At 49.9% G+C, this 16,841-nt stretch overlaps 1 protein-coding gene across 1 annotated transcript in view; it reads right to left on the bottom strand.

The window, feature by feature from the left end:
• Window positions 1-744: 744 nt before the first annotated feature.
• Window positions 745-16,841, bottom strand: part of Prkd2 (protein kinase D2) — a 28,621-nt gene continuing 12,524 nt past the window's right edge. The window contains exons 10-18 of the mRNA XM_041654722.1: window positions 15,889-16,147; window positions 14,287-14,339; window positions 13,503-13,575; window positions 12,162-12,268; window positions 11,515-11,676; window positions 7,156-7,254; window positions 4,871-5,138; window positions 1,616-1,701; window positions 745-1,379 (exon numbers count right to left, since the gene is read on the bottom strand). Of these exons, the coding sequence (XP_041510656.1) occupies window positions 1,179-1,379; window positions 1,616-1,701; window positions 4,871-5,138; window positions 7,156-7,254; window positions 11,515-11,676; window positions 12,162-12,268; window positions 13,503-13,575; window positions 14,287-14,339; window positions 15,889-16,147 (1,308 nt within the window). The 3' untranslated portion in view covers window positions 745-1,178. The remainder of the gene's footprint in view (window positions 1,380-1,615; window positions 1,702-4,870; window positions 5,139-7,155; window positions 7,255-11,514; window positions 11,677-12,161; window positions 12,269-13,502; window positions 13,576-14,286; window positions 14,340-15,888; window positions 16,148-16,841) is intronic.

Genomic DNA, 16,841 nt, shown 5'->3' with positions numbered 1-16,841 from the left:
ATAATAATAATGATCCTGAGAATTGTACCCACTCACCTGTCACGATGCTTCCTCCTCCTCCTCTTCTTGAGGCAGGGTCTCTTTGCAGCCCAGGCCGACCTTGCACTCAGAGATCTACGCTGGGATTTAAGGTGTGCAGGTCCGTGCCTGGCTGCTTGTTGGTGAACTGCCATTTCCAGCTTTGGACCTGAACTCTTCCTTCTCGAGGCTACATACTTTCTCCCTTCCTGGCACAGGTGATGTGTCCCTCTCTTGTATTCTACTCCAGGGAGTCACCTCTCCAAACGCTTCCCCTTCTGCCCGTCTTCCTACTGTCTGTAGCACCCACGTTGGTTTGGAGACAGGATCCTTTTCAATTTTATGTGTGAGGGTGTCAGGTCCCCTGGTACTGAGTTACAGACAGGTAGGTGTAAGCTGTTATGTGGGTGCTGGGAATTGAACCCTGGTCCTCTGGAAGGGCAGCCAGTGCTCTTAACTACTGAGCCATCTCTCCAGCCCTTGAGACAGGATCTTAACAGCCACAGTACCCTGAAACTCACCAGGTATCTAAGTATGACCTTGAACATCTAGCCTTCTGACTCTACTTCCCAAACACTGGAACCACCACATAAAGACTGTCCTTTTGAGACCAAGCTGTACTCTGTATCCCTGGCTAGCTTTGAACTCAAAGCAATCCCCCTTCCTCAGCCTCTTTAAGGGCTGGGCTTATAGACTCGCATCACCACGGCCAGTGGGAGCCTCACTGTTTAAAAAGTACATTTATTTATTCTGTGTGTTTGTGTGGGCACTTGTGGTGGTCGGAGGACAACAGGCGGGAGTTGATGCTCTTCTTCAAACAGGTGTGTCCAAGGAATCAAACTCAGGTTGTCAGGCTTGATGGCAAGTGCCTTAGGCCACAGAGTCACCCTCCAGCCTTGGAGCCTCCTGTTCATACAGTCCTTCTTGTGGGCAACAGTCTAATGACTCTGGGGCAGTGGCATCAGAGACTGAGACCATGGCCCCCAGAAGAGTCTATTTCAATGACTGAAAGACAGCTCCGGTGACTGATGCCCCATTCCCCTGTCCCCCTGCATAGTGCCTCATCCAGTCTGTGCAGGAAGCCATTTCCCCTAGAACAGTTTGCTTCAGGGATGGAGTGCAGGATTCCGCAGAAAGCAGCCCAGAGGGAAACGCTGGCCTTAGAGGATGCTGATCCGCTCAGCCAGCCCCTGCATCTCGTGGTCCTGCGGCAGACGGGCGCCACTCAGGTCCCCTTCTGCAGATGTCCCATGCCGCTCTGTCACAAACTGATCCCAGCGCGCGTCGTCACTCTCATGTGTAATATATCGCTCGCCCATCTTTCTCTCCAGCTCTCGGAGGTCAAGCCATGTTTGGTACTCCTGGGCGGTGAAAAACCCGGTTAGCTTGGGCACCTCACGCAGAGCAGAGTACAGCAGTCTTAGCAACAGTCTGGACTCCGCTGGGACCAATGATGGTAAAGCGCCACACCCCACAACCTGCTCGGCCAATAGCGGTGCAATCCCCTCTCCAACCACAGCCCAGCAATAGGCTAGTCAATCAGCCAATTAAAGACCTAGTTCTGCTGCTTTCTAGAGCCCCCACCTCCATGCGTCACCTGTAACCAGGGGTGGCTGAGAGACTTGTCCACGCTGTAGCGCTTGCGCATTTTCACCTGCAACAGGTTATTGATGAGGTCGATGGCTGTGGGGGGAAAAGACAGATGAAGCGCCACTGGAGTGACAGGTGGCCCCTTCCAGCAGGGCACCCCACCCTACCTGCCTCAAGGGCGTTTCTCCAGCACTGGCCCAGGTGACCAAACACTTATCCCTGCTTTTCTCATTAAATTCCAAATCTTGCCACTCATGGTGGCCCACACCGGCAATTCCAGCACTTGGGAGGTGGAAGCTAGAAGATAAGGAGTTCGAGGCCAGCCTGGGCTACACCTGGCAATTGCTGGGATTGTAAGTATATGCCAGCATGACCAGCTCAAATTTTTAAAATTATTTTTGGACTGATTGTCGTGGTCCACACCTTTAATCCCAGAGGGAGAGGCAGGTGAGTTCAAGGACAGACAGCCTGGGATACATAGTGATACACTGTATCAAGAAACAAAACTTTTATTTATTTGTATCAAAAACCAAACAAAATTTATTTTTATTTATATGTATGTATATGTCTGTGTATATGGATGAAGGTGTCTTCTTAGGCCAGAAGAGAGAATTGGAATCCCCTGGAGCTGGAGTTACGGGCAGATAGTCAGTCACTTAACCTGGGTGCTGGGACCCAAACTCCAGGTCTTAACTGCTGAGACATCTGTCCAGCCCTTCTAACTCCATTTTTTTCCTTAATTTTTTAAAATAAATCTTTTCTTAAAATATTTATTTATAAATATATGTGTTCTGTCTGCATGTATGCCTACATGCCAGAAGAGACCATCAGATAGCATTATAGTTGTGAACCACAATCTGGTTGCTGGGAATTGAACTCAGGACCTTTTGAAGAACAGCCAGTACCCTTAACTGCTAAGCTGTCTCTTCAGTCACTAGTTCCACTTTTCAAAAGTGTGCTTTTTGAGGTGAAAGCATATTTATTTCCAATGGAATACTGACATCACTGGGATCGGCAGGGAGCTAACAATAACATGACATACTGGCAAAAGGAAACTGGGAAAAAAGTCCTGCCACTCGCTGAAGTCACTGTTGCCTGCAGAGACCCAGTGACAGAAGCCAGGTCATTGTGAAAAAGGAGGCACTGAGTGTCAGGTTTCCAGCCGAGGTCCCCTGAGGCTTTGTCACTGGCAGTGCATCTTGGAGAACAGGCTTCACTTGCCTACGGGCAATATCCTCAAGGATTCCATGGATACCAAACTCCATAGATGCTCAAGTCCTTTATATAAAACAGCAGAGTATTTGCTTACAGCCTCCGCATATTCCCCCTGCTTGCTTTAACCATTTCTAGATAACTTATAATAGTATTCTTGTTACATTGCTATGGAGGGAACCTAGCACTTCACAGGTACAGGGCAAGAGAACTTCCACTGACCTGGCCACACCCCAACCTTTCAGGATGGTTTCTAGACATGTGCTCCAACGCCAAGCCATGATACCACCAGCCCCTCACTGGGGGATTCTAGGCAGGGGCTCTACCACTGAGCTGCACCCCAGCCCCTCACTGGGGGATTCTAGGTAGGAATTCTATCACTGCCCTATACATTCACATAGATTTCTTTTACTAATACAATGGATTGTTATGTAAATAATTGTCATACTGTGTTGCTCAGGAACAATGCTAACAAAGCCTTACCAGGTTCTTTGAGCATTAGTCTCCAATCCCAGCATTTGGGAGTGAAAGCAGGAGGATCAGGAGTACAAAGTCCACTTCAGCGACATAGTCCAAAGCCAGCCAAACCAAACCAAACAAGTCCACCCATGACTGTCATCCTCTCAAATGTTCTACCCCACAGCTCGCCCCAAGCCCCATGCCTCAGGGTTTATCTCTCAGGCCCAGTGGCCAGCTGATGAACTTGTCTTTGCTGGACAATCCAATAGCCACATCCCTAGATTTTGGACACATTTCTAAGCTTCAGGCTCCTCTCCGCTCCATTGATAGAGTCTGGCTCCAGCCACTGTCTAGAGAGGGGTTGGGGACCGGCTCAGTCACAGAGCACTTATCTACCATGCTGGAGGCTCTGGGCTCAATTTCTACTGCTGCAAAAGAAAAACAGTACATCTGATGGGGCTGGAGGGATGGCTCAGTGGTTAAGAGCACTGGCTGCTCTTCCAGAGGATCTGGGTTAGGTTTCCAGTACCCACATGGAGGCTCACAACTACCGGTAACTCCTCTAGTTCCGGGGATCTGACACCCATATCCAGCCTTCCGGAGCACCAGGCATGATGCATATGATGCACATACATACATGCAAGCAAAAGAGCCATACACATGAAACAAGATGACAGGAGAGACTCACACACACACACACACACACACACACAGAGAGAGAGAGAGAGACAGAAGAAAAAGTACTGTCTCTCCAGTACTTGTTTCTGTACTTGGCTCAGAGTCTCAAGCCACCATGGCACCCGTGGCCAACAGGGTCACCCACAAGTCCCCCCTCCAGGTTTCACTCTCAGCTCTACTCCCTCACCCAGCCCTGCCTCTCTGACCACCCCTCTCTTACAGTCCCACCTGTGGGGACATTTTGTTTGTGTTTTAACAAATAAAGCTTGCCTGAAGATCAGAGTGCAGAACCAAGCCACTAGAGGCCAGGCAGTGGTGGCATACACCTTTAATCCCAGGATTTGGGAGACAGAGGCAGAGAGATCTCTGTTAGTACAAGGCCATCCTGAGCTACACAAGATTGAATTCATCTAAAAGAGAAACATAGTTCACCCAAAGGCGATCCCACGCCTTTAACCCCAGCACTAGGGAGGTGGAGACAGGAGTGGTATGCCTGGGCAGAGAGAGGACTAGAAGGCAGGAGGAGACAGGAGCTCAGGGCACTCTGAGGTTTGGTGGAGACAGCTGCAGTCTGAGGAGACAGTCTGAGGACAGGATCGGCCCTTTGGTGTGAGCATTGGTAGAGGTAAAGGTCTCTCTAGTGGCTGCACTGCTTCTCTGATCCTTCAGCATTCACCATCTAATATCTGACTCCAGGTTTTATTTATTAAGACCAGTTAGAATTCATGCTACACCCACCCACATTTTGTCATGGGCTCACACCCATCCCATCTGATAGTCCACCCACCCAGGCCCAGCTTGGCCCCAACTATCTTACAACCTCACCCACTAGCTGTGGCCTCACCCCGTTGTGCTTGCGTGCCCACATTTGAGGCCGGCTCCATCCCCAGCTTATCTGTCTACCGAGGCTCACCTCCTGCTGAGATGCGGCTCCAGGGGCTGGCCGGGTACATAAAGGCTGCGTTCTGGATCTGGTCATTGATGTCCTCATCCTCATTGAAGGGGAAAGTGCCGCTGAGGCTCACGTACATGATCACACCCACGGACCACATGTCGAGCGAGCGGTTGTAACCCTGGTTGAGCAGCACCTCGGGTGCCAAGTAGGCGGGTGTGCCCACCACGGAGCGCCGGAAGGATTTCTCACCAATGATGCGAGCAAAGCCGAAGTCACACAGCTTCACCTGAGAAGGTGGCAGGTCAAGGTTGTGAGCAATGACGGTGTCACCTCCCCCACTGTGTGTCCACTCCACTGCCCCTTCAGTACTCCACATGCAGCTCACTGAACTGTGCCCAGTATGGAGTGCTCTCTAAAGTCGTCTGTGCCTCCTAGTTTGGGTTGTGGCCTCTGAATGACCCTTTGTAGATGGTTCCTACTGGACAGGTGTATGGACTGAAAGAGGCACAGGCAATGTTCTAGAAGCTTCGTCCAGCTGGAATGAACACGTGGTTTCAGACAAGGGCTCTGGTCTCTCCACACTGGGAATGGGCTCACTTCTAGGGCTTTCTGGGGGTTAGAGAGGAACAGGCATGCAGGACCTGCAGGTGTAGGCACATAGTCTCAGCTACCTATAGGCAGAGCCAGGAGGATCACAAATTCAAAAAAACAAAACAAAAACCAGTTGAAGGCTAGCCTGGAGTACAGACTGAGTTCAAAGTTAGCCTGAACAACTCAATTAATTTATTTTTTTAATGCAGAACATAGATTAAGAAAAAGAGCTTGAGCCCGGCAGTTGCCTTTAATCCCAGCACTCAGGGAGGCAGAGGCAGGTGGATCTCTGTGAGTTCGAGTCCAGCCTGGTCTACAAAGAAGGAAAAAAAAAAAAAGAAATCCTGAGCATGACAGGGGGTTTCAAGGAAAATACAGATTAAAAATTAAGTGATTGAATTCTCTTAATGATAAAAAGTACTTATCTAAAACCCCCCAATAAGGATCTTGAGGGTAGTTTGGCAATAAAGCACCCACCTAGAATCCCCCAGTGAGGGGCTGGAGTGTGGCTCAGTGGTAGAGCCCCTGCCTAGAATCCCCCAGTGAAGGGCTGGGGTGAGGCCCAGTGGTAGAGCCCCTGCCTAGAATCCCCCAGTGAGGGGCTGGGAGCGTGGCTCAGTGGTAGAGCCCCTGCCTAGAATCCCCCAGTGAGGGGCTGGGGCGTGGCTCAGTGGTAGAGCACAGGCCTAAATTCCATCCCTAGAAGGTGAGAGGAGAATGGGGTGTGAGGGAAGTGAGGTGGGCCACTTTCCCTACTATGTCAGTGAAGGAAAGGGATAATATATTTCTTGTACCTCTTGTCTTTCTTCCTTTGTTCTAGCTAGACCATGGGCTGTGAAGGCCAGCAGTGCCACCAAACCGTCTTAAACATAACAGCCAGGTCCTTGGGCAGCTGAGGATGGGGAACCTGAAATGACCCTATCCTAGAGCAATACTGACGAATATCTTGCATATCATCATAGAACCTTCATCTGGTGATGGATGGAGACAGAGACAGAGACCCACACTGGAGCACTGGATTGAGCTCCCAAGGTCCCGATGAGGAGCAGAAGGAGGGAGAACATGAGCAAAGAAGTCGGGACCACGAGGGGAGCACCCACCCACTGAGACAGTGGAGCTGATCTATTGGGAGCTCACCAAGGCCAGCTGAACTGTGACTGAAAAAGCATGGGATAAAACTGGACTCTCTGAGCATGGCGAACAATGAGGGCTGATGAGAACCCAAGGACAATGGCACGGGGTTTTGAACCTACGTAATGTACTGGCTTTGTGGGAGCCTAGCCAGTTTGGATGTTCACCTTCCTAGAAATGCACGGAGGGGGGAGGACCTAGGACTTACCACAGGGCAGGGAAATCTGACTGCTCTTTGGGCTGGAGAGGGAGGGGGAGAGGAGTGGGGGGAGGTGGAGAAGGGTGGGAGGAGGGGGAGGGAAATGGGAGGCTGGGAGGAGGAGGAAATTTGTTTTTTTTTTTTTTCTCAATAAAAAAAAAAGTTAAAAAAAAAAAACAAAAAAAACCATAACAGCCAGGAAAAGGGTGCCCAAGGCTATGTAGTACCTTTGCAGGCTGAGAATACCTAGGTCAGATGCAATCCGATGGGATCAAGCCGCTGTCTTAAGCCGTGTCACCTAAGGTCTGAAGCTCACCTGCAACTAGACTTTGAGTCCCTGCCTACCCCTTGGCTGTCAGGGCTAGGAGGGGACATAACGGACCTGAGGAAATGGATCAGCAGATGCCAGCAACACGTTCTCTGGTTTCAAGTCACAGTGGACGATGTTCTTGAAGTGCAGGTGTCTCAAGGCCACCAGGATCTGAGGAGAGGAGGCAGGGCCAGTGAGGAAGGAGACAGAGAACCAATCCTGAAGTCTACCCATGAACCCCACCCAGGTCTTCCCACTGCTACCTGGGTGAGGGAGTCATTAAGGAAGGAATCCAGAAATGGTAGAACCATTTACCCTCCAGAGTTAAGAGCCTGATGTCGAACTCTAGAAAGACCCAGCTTAGAATCCTTGTGAGCTATTAAAACAGCAGGGGCTCCCAACACACTTCCTTTATGTGGTGCAATTAAAAAACATTTTGAAGCCGGGCGGTGGTGGCGCATGCCTTTAATCCCAGCACTCGGGAGGCAGAGGCAGGCGGATCTCTGTGAGTTCGAGGCCAGCCTGGTCTACAAGAGCTAGTTCCAGGACAGGAACCAAAAGCTACGGAGAAACCCTGTCTCGAAAAATTAAAAAAAAATAAAAAAAAAAACATTTTGAGGCTTGATGTCGTGGTGCACATGCCTTTAATCCCAGTACTTGGGAGGCAGAGGCAGGCGGATATCTGTGAGTTCAAGGCCAGCCTGGTCTATGGAAGGAGTTCCCCAACAGTCAGGGCTGCACTATAGAAAGAAAACAAAACAACAAACAGAAAACCTTGTTTTGGTTGGCAAGATGGTGGCTCAGCAGGTAAAGGAGCTTGCCACTAAGGCAGATGACCTAAATCCAATTCCTAGAACCCATGTTGGGGAAGGAGAGAAGCAACTTCTGCATGCTGTCCTCTCATCTCCATGTGTGTGCTGTGGCATGTGCTCTTCCCCTACCTCACACAATTAAATTTTTTGATTTTTGTTTTGTTTTTAGAGACATGGTTTCTCTGTGTAACAGTCCTGACTGTATAGGAACTCTCTCTGTAGACCAGGGAGGCCTCAAACTCACAGAGATCCACCTGCTTCTGCTTCCTAAGTGCTAGGATTAAAGGCGTGGTCCAACACTACCTGGCCTGTTTTATTTTTAAGATAGGGTCTTATGTATCCCAGGCTATCCTCAAAGTCACTATATAGCCAAAGCTAGCCTGCAAGTGATTGATCCTTGTACCTCTCGGATTCCAGGGTTACAAGCCTGTGTACCATACACTGTTGAGCTCGGGGCTTAATAATACCTACCTGGAAGGGTAGTAGTGGTGCCTAAATAAGTTCCTGAGGCAAAGAACAGGGTCCAGCACTTAGAGGTGGAGCAGGCAAGAACCCTGAAGACAGAAATCTGCAGGAGAGAGAGAGGGAGAGGGAGAGAGAGGAGAGAGAGAGAGAGAAAACACAGGACAAAATGGAAGACCGTAGAGAAACTACTTTGGTTGCTGACCACATTCAGCCCCCTCTTCCACAGTCAGGATGTACATCTCCCAGCATGCCTAGTGAATCCAGGCATACTGACGGGGGTGTGGAGACAGAGCAGCAGCACAGTTCAGGATGCCTAGTACCAACAGAGGATCTGTCCCAGAGCGAAGGAAGGCCCAGACAGAGGGGCGGCCTCTCCGGGGAGAACTGAACCTCTGAGCACACCAGGGATGTCCAGCACCGCCAAGGTTAAAACTCCATTGTGAATGAAGGCCACGGGTGGAGCCATGGCCTGGCTAGCATGCACAAAGCCCTGGTTCCACCCCCAGTATTGCGTATGGTGGATGTGATGGTTCATGCCTGGAACTTCATCGGGAATTCAAGGTCTTCTTTGACTGCACAGCAAGTTCAAGGTCTTGAACAACAATAACAATAAAAAGGGCTGGAGAGATGGTTTAGTGGTTAACAGCACTGGTTGCTCTTCTAGAGGACCTGAGTTCAATTCCCAGCACCCATGTGGCAGCTCACAACTGTAACTCCAGTTCCTGAAGATCTGACACCTTTACACCAACGCACATAAAATAAATTTAAGAAAAGGAAAAAAGAGCTGGGTAGTGGTGGCAGCTCCTTCAGCCAATAGCCTTTAAGATACCGACCCACTTTGGGCGCGGTCTCATGTAGCGTAAGTGCAGATGAGAAGTGCCCTTTCTTCCGCTGGATTCTGTTCCAGTTCCCAGCACTCACAGAGAACTGTGGATCTCTATCCTACTGTGAGTTTATCCTCGCATAAACAAACCTTTGTTATATTCGATTCTGGACTACTGTGGAACTCTTGATACCACTACATACACCTTTAATCCCAGCACTCAAGAGGCAGAGGCAGGTCAATCTTTTGTGAGTTTGAGGCCAGCCTGGTCTATAGAGGGAGTTCCAGGACAGCCAGGGCTCCTACACAGAGAAACCTTGTCTTGGAAAACAAAACAAAACAAAAAAGGAAAAAAAAAAAAAAAAGAAAAGAAAAGAAAGAAAAGGAAGGAAGGAAGGAAGGAAGGGAGAGAGAGAAAGAAAAGTTGTAAATAAATATCGGGATAAAAAGGATTGAATAGACGAGGAGAGATGGCTTAGTGCGCAAAGGCACTGGCCACTAAGCCTGACAGCCTGCATTCAGTCCCTGGGATCCACCTGGTGGAAGGAGAGAACCAGTTCCTACAGGTTGTCCTTCGCTCTCCACGTGTACACTATGGCGCTCAAACTGTAGCACATGCATGTTTACACACATGCAAACTTACACAGTATATGTAACAAGACACTGATCATCATAAAGGACAATGGCCTCACATCTGTCATATGCAAAGAGCACTAATAATGCAATAAGCATACTTCGTGACCCATGCCTGTAAGCCCAGTTGTTTGAAGGCATAGGCATTGCTGCAAGTGGGAAGCCAGCCTTGTCTAAACAGAGAATTCCAGATCAACCAAGGATACATATTAAGACCTGGTCTCCAAAAGCAAAAACAAACAAACAAACAAAAGGGCTGGGGAAACAGTTTAGTTTGCTAGGACCACTATCTGCTCTTCCAGAGGATCAGGATTAAATTCCCAGCATACACATGGTAGCTCGGAACACAAGTGGGGGGAGAGGGAGGAAGGACGATCTGATGCCCTCTTCTGGCCTCCTCAGGTACTGCACATTCCACACAGGGTGCAAATACATATATAAGGTAAACATTCACACACATAGAAAATAGTAAATCTGTCATGGTAGCATATGTCTTTAATCCTAGAACTTGGGAGGCTGAGGAAGATGGATCTCTATGAGTTCCAGGGCAGCCTGGTCTACATAGTAAGATTCTGCCTCAAAACGAAAAAACTTTTTTAAAATACTAATTTGACGTAAAACATAAAAAAATAATAACGAATGTGTGGCGCACACGTGTGACCCCAGCAGCAGTAAGGATGCAGGAGGAGCACGTGAGGCGAGCAGAGGTGAGCATGAGATCCTGTCTCCAAAGCCAAAAGCTAGTATGAAATCTTCCGAGGCTGGCAATTATTTTTATCCAGCATCTGTAAGAAGTGTGAAAGCATGCATCCTCCCACTTAGTTGTGGAAAAAGATGGAAAAGGTTTTAGACAATAAACATTGTTTTTACTTTTTGAGGCAGGCTCTCAGGTAGCCCAGGCTGGCCTTGAAAACACTACACAGACAGGATGGCCATGAACTCCTGATCTCCCCGCCTCCTGCAGCAGTGCCACGCGGCCATAATCCCGATGCTCAGGGAACAGAGACAGGAGCATCCAAAGTTTAAGATCATCTTCATCTACACAGTAAGTGCCAGGCCGGCCTGAGCTACACGAGATCCTTTCTCAAAAAAAAAAAAAAAAAAAAAAAGCCAGGAGAGGTGATACAGAACTTTAGCACTCTGATTAAAATACTGCCAATGATATTATGGAAGGGGGAAACTGGCTTCCCCTCCTCTTTCTCTCAATCTTTCAGTCCTTCCAGTAGGCTCTCTAGCCGACACTACCCCAGATGCTGCTCCATGTTTGACTCAGGTTGGGGTACTAGACACATAGTGGTAACAAGCTAGCCCTTCGCCTTGGATGGCGGTATTGTCACCACAGTGAGCAGGGCTGTCACAGGAAGGCTAGTTATGATCAATAACGTGTTTACTGAGCCCTGGTTGTCCTTTTTCTTTTTCTTTTTGACATAGGGTCTCACAGTGCAACTCTGGCTGTCCTAGAACTAACTCTGTAGACCAGGCTGGCCTTGAACTCACTGATATCTGCCTGCCTCTGTCTCCCAAGTGCTAGGATTAAAGGTGTGTGCCATCATACCCAGCTTCTGTCCCTCCATCTCTTATTGCTGTTAATAAGATTTCCATCTGTTTCTCTAACTCTGCCCTCTTGACTTCCCAGTGCACTAGCCTGTTCTCCAGGCCTCCGCCAGGGGGCTCCCGAGACCAAGGCGCACAGCGCACCTGCGTGATGAGGAACTTGGTGAGGCGCTCAGGAAGCCGGCCCTTCTCACTGGAGAGGATCATCTCCAACATGTCCCCATGCAGTTTCTCCATCACCACGAATACCTTCTCAGGGGTCTCGAACATGCACTCGAGGTTCACGATGCCGGGGTGCCGCAGACTCTGTCCGGGAATGAGGACTGAGGATCAGCATGGCAAGAGGTGGAAAGCACTTGGAGAGGTCTTTGCATGGGAACTCACAGGGAGGGCCTGGGCGGGAGGAGAGTACAGCAGGACGCTTGGGAAAATAGCAAGCTGCGCTGCTTTGGTTTCTATTTGCTTTTCTTCTTCAGGTTCTCGTGCATGCTAGGCCAAGTGTTCTACCGGCGATCCCCAGCCCGCGAGATCTTCCTATGGCTCTTTTATTAGAAAGCCTGCTGGTATCTTTCTACCCTCCTCCCTAGTCTCACTTCTTTCATGGTTCTAGGGTTCCCTGTCACATACACAGGCTGGTCCTGGCCCCTCTCTGCTCAGAACATCCCTCAGTTCTGACATGTACACCTTCTCTTGTAGGAAGCCTAGCTTGATCACTCCTAGACTGTGGCTCAGGTTGTACATAAAAGGGGTACGCTGGAAGGGCATGGCTGTGTCATGGTCCCCGCGGTCACCTGGAGAATGGCCACTTCATTCCTGAGCTGGCTCTCCTGCTTGGTGGGGAAGCGCAATTTGTCAATGACTTTTACTGCAACGTCTCTGCCAGTCTTCCTGTGTTTTCCTGAGGGAGGGCATAGGAAGGGGAAAGATCAGAGATCAAGGCCTCCCAGTTCCTTCCACCCCTCTAAGGAGACCCAGATGCAATTGACCAAAGATGTTAGAAGCCTCCAAAGTTTCTCTGAGGAGTTCTCAATATGAGGGGTGGGAGGGCAGGGCTAGTGAGTAAAAGTGGGAGGGGCGGAGGCAGGGTTCAGTGGTAGAGCCCCTGCCTAGAATCCCCCAGTGAGGGGCTGGGGTGTTGCTCAGTGGTAGAGCCCCTGCCTAGAATCCCCCAGTGAGGGGCTGGGGTGTTGCTCAGTGGTAGAGCCCCTGCCTAGAATCCCCCAGTGAGGGCTGGAGGCAGGGTTCAGTGGTAGAGCCCCTGCCTACCATTGAGGGGCTGGGGGCGTGGCTCAATGGGACAGCACCTGCCTAGCATTCAGGCTGCCCCGGGTTTCACCTCTAGGAAAAGAAAGACAGAAGAAAGATAAATGAGCTAGGCATGGTGGTCCAATCCTGTTATCCCAGCATTTGGAAAACTGAGGTGAAAGGATCCCAAGCTTGAGACCACAATGAGTCTCAAATGATAGGAACAGAGAGAGCTTCAATAAGGGCAATGTAAAGCCAGACACAATGAGGCAGAGGCAGACAGATCTCTGAGTTTGAGATCAATCTGGTCTACAAAGTTCCAGGACAGCCAGAGCTATACAAAAAAAAAAATCTTGTCTAGGGGGAGGCAACGGATAACATGGGCAACTACACTGACAACCGAGCAGAAGCCAAAAGGTACATCTCCTTTACTGGGTGTCAACCTGACACAAGCTAGAGTCAGCAGAGGAAATGCCTCCATGAGATCTAGTTCTAAGGCATTTTTTCATTTAGTGGTCCAGCCCATGTTGGCTGGTGCTATCCCTGGGCTGCTGGGGAAGCAACTCAGTGACCAGCTCTTTTCCGTGTGGCCTCTGCACCAGTCCCTGCCTCCAGGACCCTGCCCTGTTTGAGCTCCTGTCCTTCAGTGACGAAGTGTAAGTCAAATAACCCTTTCCTCCACACCTTGCTTTTTAGTCATGGTGTCCCTCTCGCTACAGCAATAGAAACCCTGAGACATCTCCTTTAACGACAGGCAAGAAGCCCCCTGGTTTTCCTGATGAGAAAAGGAACTTTCCAACCCCAACAAAACAGGAGGCAGGCAGCAAGGAGGGCACAGTGCCACCTGACCCTGGGCAGCCTCTGGGCCAGGCCTGTGGCATCCTTACCTCCATAGACAACTCCAAACTGCCCAGAGCCCAGCACCTCATCTGGGAAGATCTGGTAGACAGTGGCGATGTCCTGTAAGGTGGAGACAGCAGGGTCATGGGTGCAATTGGAGATGAAAGAGGGTCAGGGAGACAGGAGGTCAGACGAGAACCGACAGGCCCGACACTTTTCTCCACTGAGAGATGGTCCAGACCAGGCTGGCCTGAGGCACGGGAGCTGTCTTATAATGGAGGTGGAAGACCCAGGAAACTGAGCGGCACCAGTCCCTGGCTCTGGCTCCTTGACTATACGGTGGAGGAGGAAGTGAGCTGAGCACAGGCATGGCCGCATGCCACTCTGCTCCAGCTGCCTCCAGCGACTGACTGTATTCTGAGCCCAAATAACACCTTTCTCTCCTAAGTTGTTTTGAAATCTTTTATTTTATTTTTTAATTAGGCTTGCTTTATTTTAAATTTGAACAAGATCATCACCTCAGTTTCTACTTTTAGTGAAATGAAAATTATTTTATTTTTAGTCTATCTTAAATATGTGTAAGCACATGAGTGCAGGCCGCTGGGCAGGCCAGGACAGCGCATGAGTGCAGGCCGCTGGGCAGGCCAGGACAGCACATGGGGTTTTCTGGAGCCGGGAATCAAACCCCAGTCCTCTTCAGGGCAAGTGCTCTTAACTGCTGAGCCATCTCTCCAGCTCCCCAAGTTTTGCTTTCAGCAGGATATTTTGACATAGTGCCCTAAAATGAAATTCAGTCAGGAGGAAGGTGCCCCAGGCTGGCAGAAGACTTACCACATTCTCCTGGATCTGACTGTTGGACACAGAAATACTCAGAGAAGCTCGTCCTAGGAGGAGAGGAGAGACAAGTCAACAGAGCCATCACCTGTACCTCCCAAGGCTACACTCGGAACTTTAATTTCCTCATTTATAAAATGGGACTACAGGGGGCTGGAGAGATGGTTCCGCAGTTAAGAGCACTGGCTGCTCTTCCAGAGGTACCTGAGTTCAATTCCCAGCAACCACATGGTGGCTCTCAATCATCTGTAATGAGATCTAGTGCCCTCTTCTGGCCTGCAGGCATCCATGCAGACAGAACACTGTATACATAATAAATAAATCTTTTTTTTTTTTTTTTTTTAAAGAGGGGGAATACAAGAGTCGTGTCAAGACAGGGAGATAAACCAGATGTACTGAGAGACTCCAAATGGGACCTTGCAACCCTACACCTGGCACTGTACCCAGTGTCCTCAGTGCCCGGGAAGGGAGGCATACTGATCCCACTTAAAAGAGCAGGAAACTGAGGCTGGGAGGTACAACTTACCCCAGACTCTTCCTTGAATCTTGCGCCTTTCCTACTCCTCTTTTTATTTATTTATTTTGGTTTTTCAAGACTGGGTTTCTCTGTGGCTTTGGAGCCTGTCCTGGAACTAGCTCTGTAGACCAGGCTGGTCTCGAACTCACAGAGATCCACCTGCCTCTGCCTCCCGAGTGCTGGGATTAAAGGCATGCGCCACCATCGTCCAGCTACTCCTCTTTTTTTAAGAGATTTTATTTTTACCTTTAGGGGTGTGTGTGTGTGTTGCACGTGTGTGTGCGTGAGCATGCTCACATACAAGTACAGTTGTCCACAGAGGCCAAACAAGGGCCTAGAATTCCCTGGAGTTACAGGCAGTTGTGACTTGCCCAATGTGGGTGGTGGGAACTCAACTCGTCCTCTATAAGAACAGCGAGTCCTCTTAACCACTGGGCCGTCTCTCCAGGCCTTTTCTCTCCATTCTTCTTCCCTCTCCTACTTTTTATTCCTTGTTAGAGTCTTGCAGTCTGGCTTTGAAATCAGTGCTCAGCCCAGACTGATCTCAAACTCACAGCAATCCTGCCGCTTCTACCTCAAAAGAGCTGGAATACCAAGCGTGTGGTGCTATCTATGCCTGACTAATCCTGTTTGTTTCCGTATACAGCCAGAGGGCCCTGGTAAAACACACACTGGACCCTGGCACTCTTTTGCACTCTGCTGTAGCTGCTCCATTCCCTCAGCGTTCGCTCAGGCTCCTTGTGACAGACACATAGGCTGATGCAGACATCACCTGTGGTGTGTGTTCCTGACATACTGGCCTCCCTCTGGCGCTTGTGCGCAGAAGGCTCTCTCTGGCTTCCTCTCTGTGGTCCACACTGCCAGAGATGGGATTTTTCCCAGTAAAGTGCCTCTGGCTTCCCAGCTTCTTCATCTCAGTCCGGCCCTACTGACTGTCATCTCAGAGACGACACACCCCGGGCAGGTAAGGGCTTCACAGAGACCCACATTCAGGTCTGAGCCCACCCAGCGTTACCTAGGTTTCCCCAGGCTACCCATGAGCCTTTGAGTGTCACCTCTTAGCACCCTGGATAGGGACTTACTGTGGGGTGTGTGGCCTGGGGCAGTGGGTGCATCTTGGAGGATAACAGGCATCAGTGCTTGGCGGATAGCTGTCTCCCAACCTCGAATGGCCTCTGTTCCCTGCCCACTTGGCCCTCCTGGGGCGCCGCCAGGTGTCTCGCCCACAAAGTAGATGACATTGGCCGTGACGATCTCGAAGCAGTGTGGGTTGGTGCCCGGAGGTACAAGGCTGAAGTTCTGAGCCGACTCCACTGCAAGGATTTCCGATAGTGGGATTTCCTGGCAAGGGATGGAACTGTCAGGACAGGCAAGCCTAGTAGGCCATCCCTGAAGCATTCATGCTCCTAGAGGGTCACATCAAAGCCAGGATCAATAAGGACAGGCCTGGTCTACATGGAGAGGTCGGGAGAGGTCTCCAGCAGTACCCACATTAACCGTAAGAACAGTTAGCTAGCTGGCAGGAGACAGGGAACAGCATGTGCAAAGCTGAAGAAAGCTTGCTGTGCCCATCACATGGGACAGTACCTGGCACGCTGTAGGCACCTAACAAGTGTCAGACGTATGTATAAATGAAGGCCATGAGGCTCCACAAGGACATCAGGAGCCATATAAAGAAGGCTGATTTTGTCTAAGGGCTCTAGGGAGTGATAAAAAGGTTTGGAGCAAGGAAGTGCAGTTCATGGTTCCATGTAGAAAGTCCATGAGACAAAATGAGGTCAAAACAGCAGATGAGGAGGAGGCTGTGAAAGAGGAAGTGCAGGGACCGTTGTGCAAGCAAAGCATTGAGGAAGAAAGGAGGGGAGAAAAGAGTAGAGGACAGCCAGGCTCAGTGGCACAGGCCTATAATCCTAGTCACAGGGAAGGCAGGAGAAACCAAAGCAACTTGGTGAGACCCTGCTTCAAAAACAAAAAGTAGGAAGAGAGTTAGGGGTGTGGCTCAGTGGTAGAGCCCCTGCCTAGAATCCCCCAGTGA

The sequence above is a fragment of the Microtus oregoni genome, unplaced genomic scaffold (genome assembly GCF_018167655.1).
Source record: "Microtus oregoni isolate MIOR12 unplaced genomic scaffold, Mior012 000006F_ref0000085, whole genome shotgun sequence".
Taxonomy (NCBI): domain Eukaryota; kingdom Metazoa; phylum Chordata; class Mammalia; order Rodentia; family Cricetidae; genus Microtus; species Microtus oregoni.
This window is presented reverse-complemented; position numbering and strand designations above follow the sequence as displayed.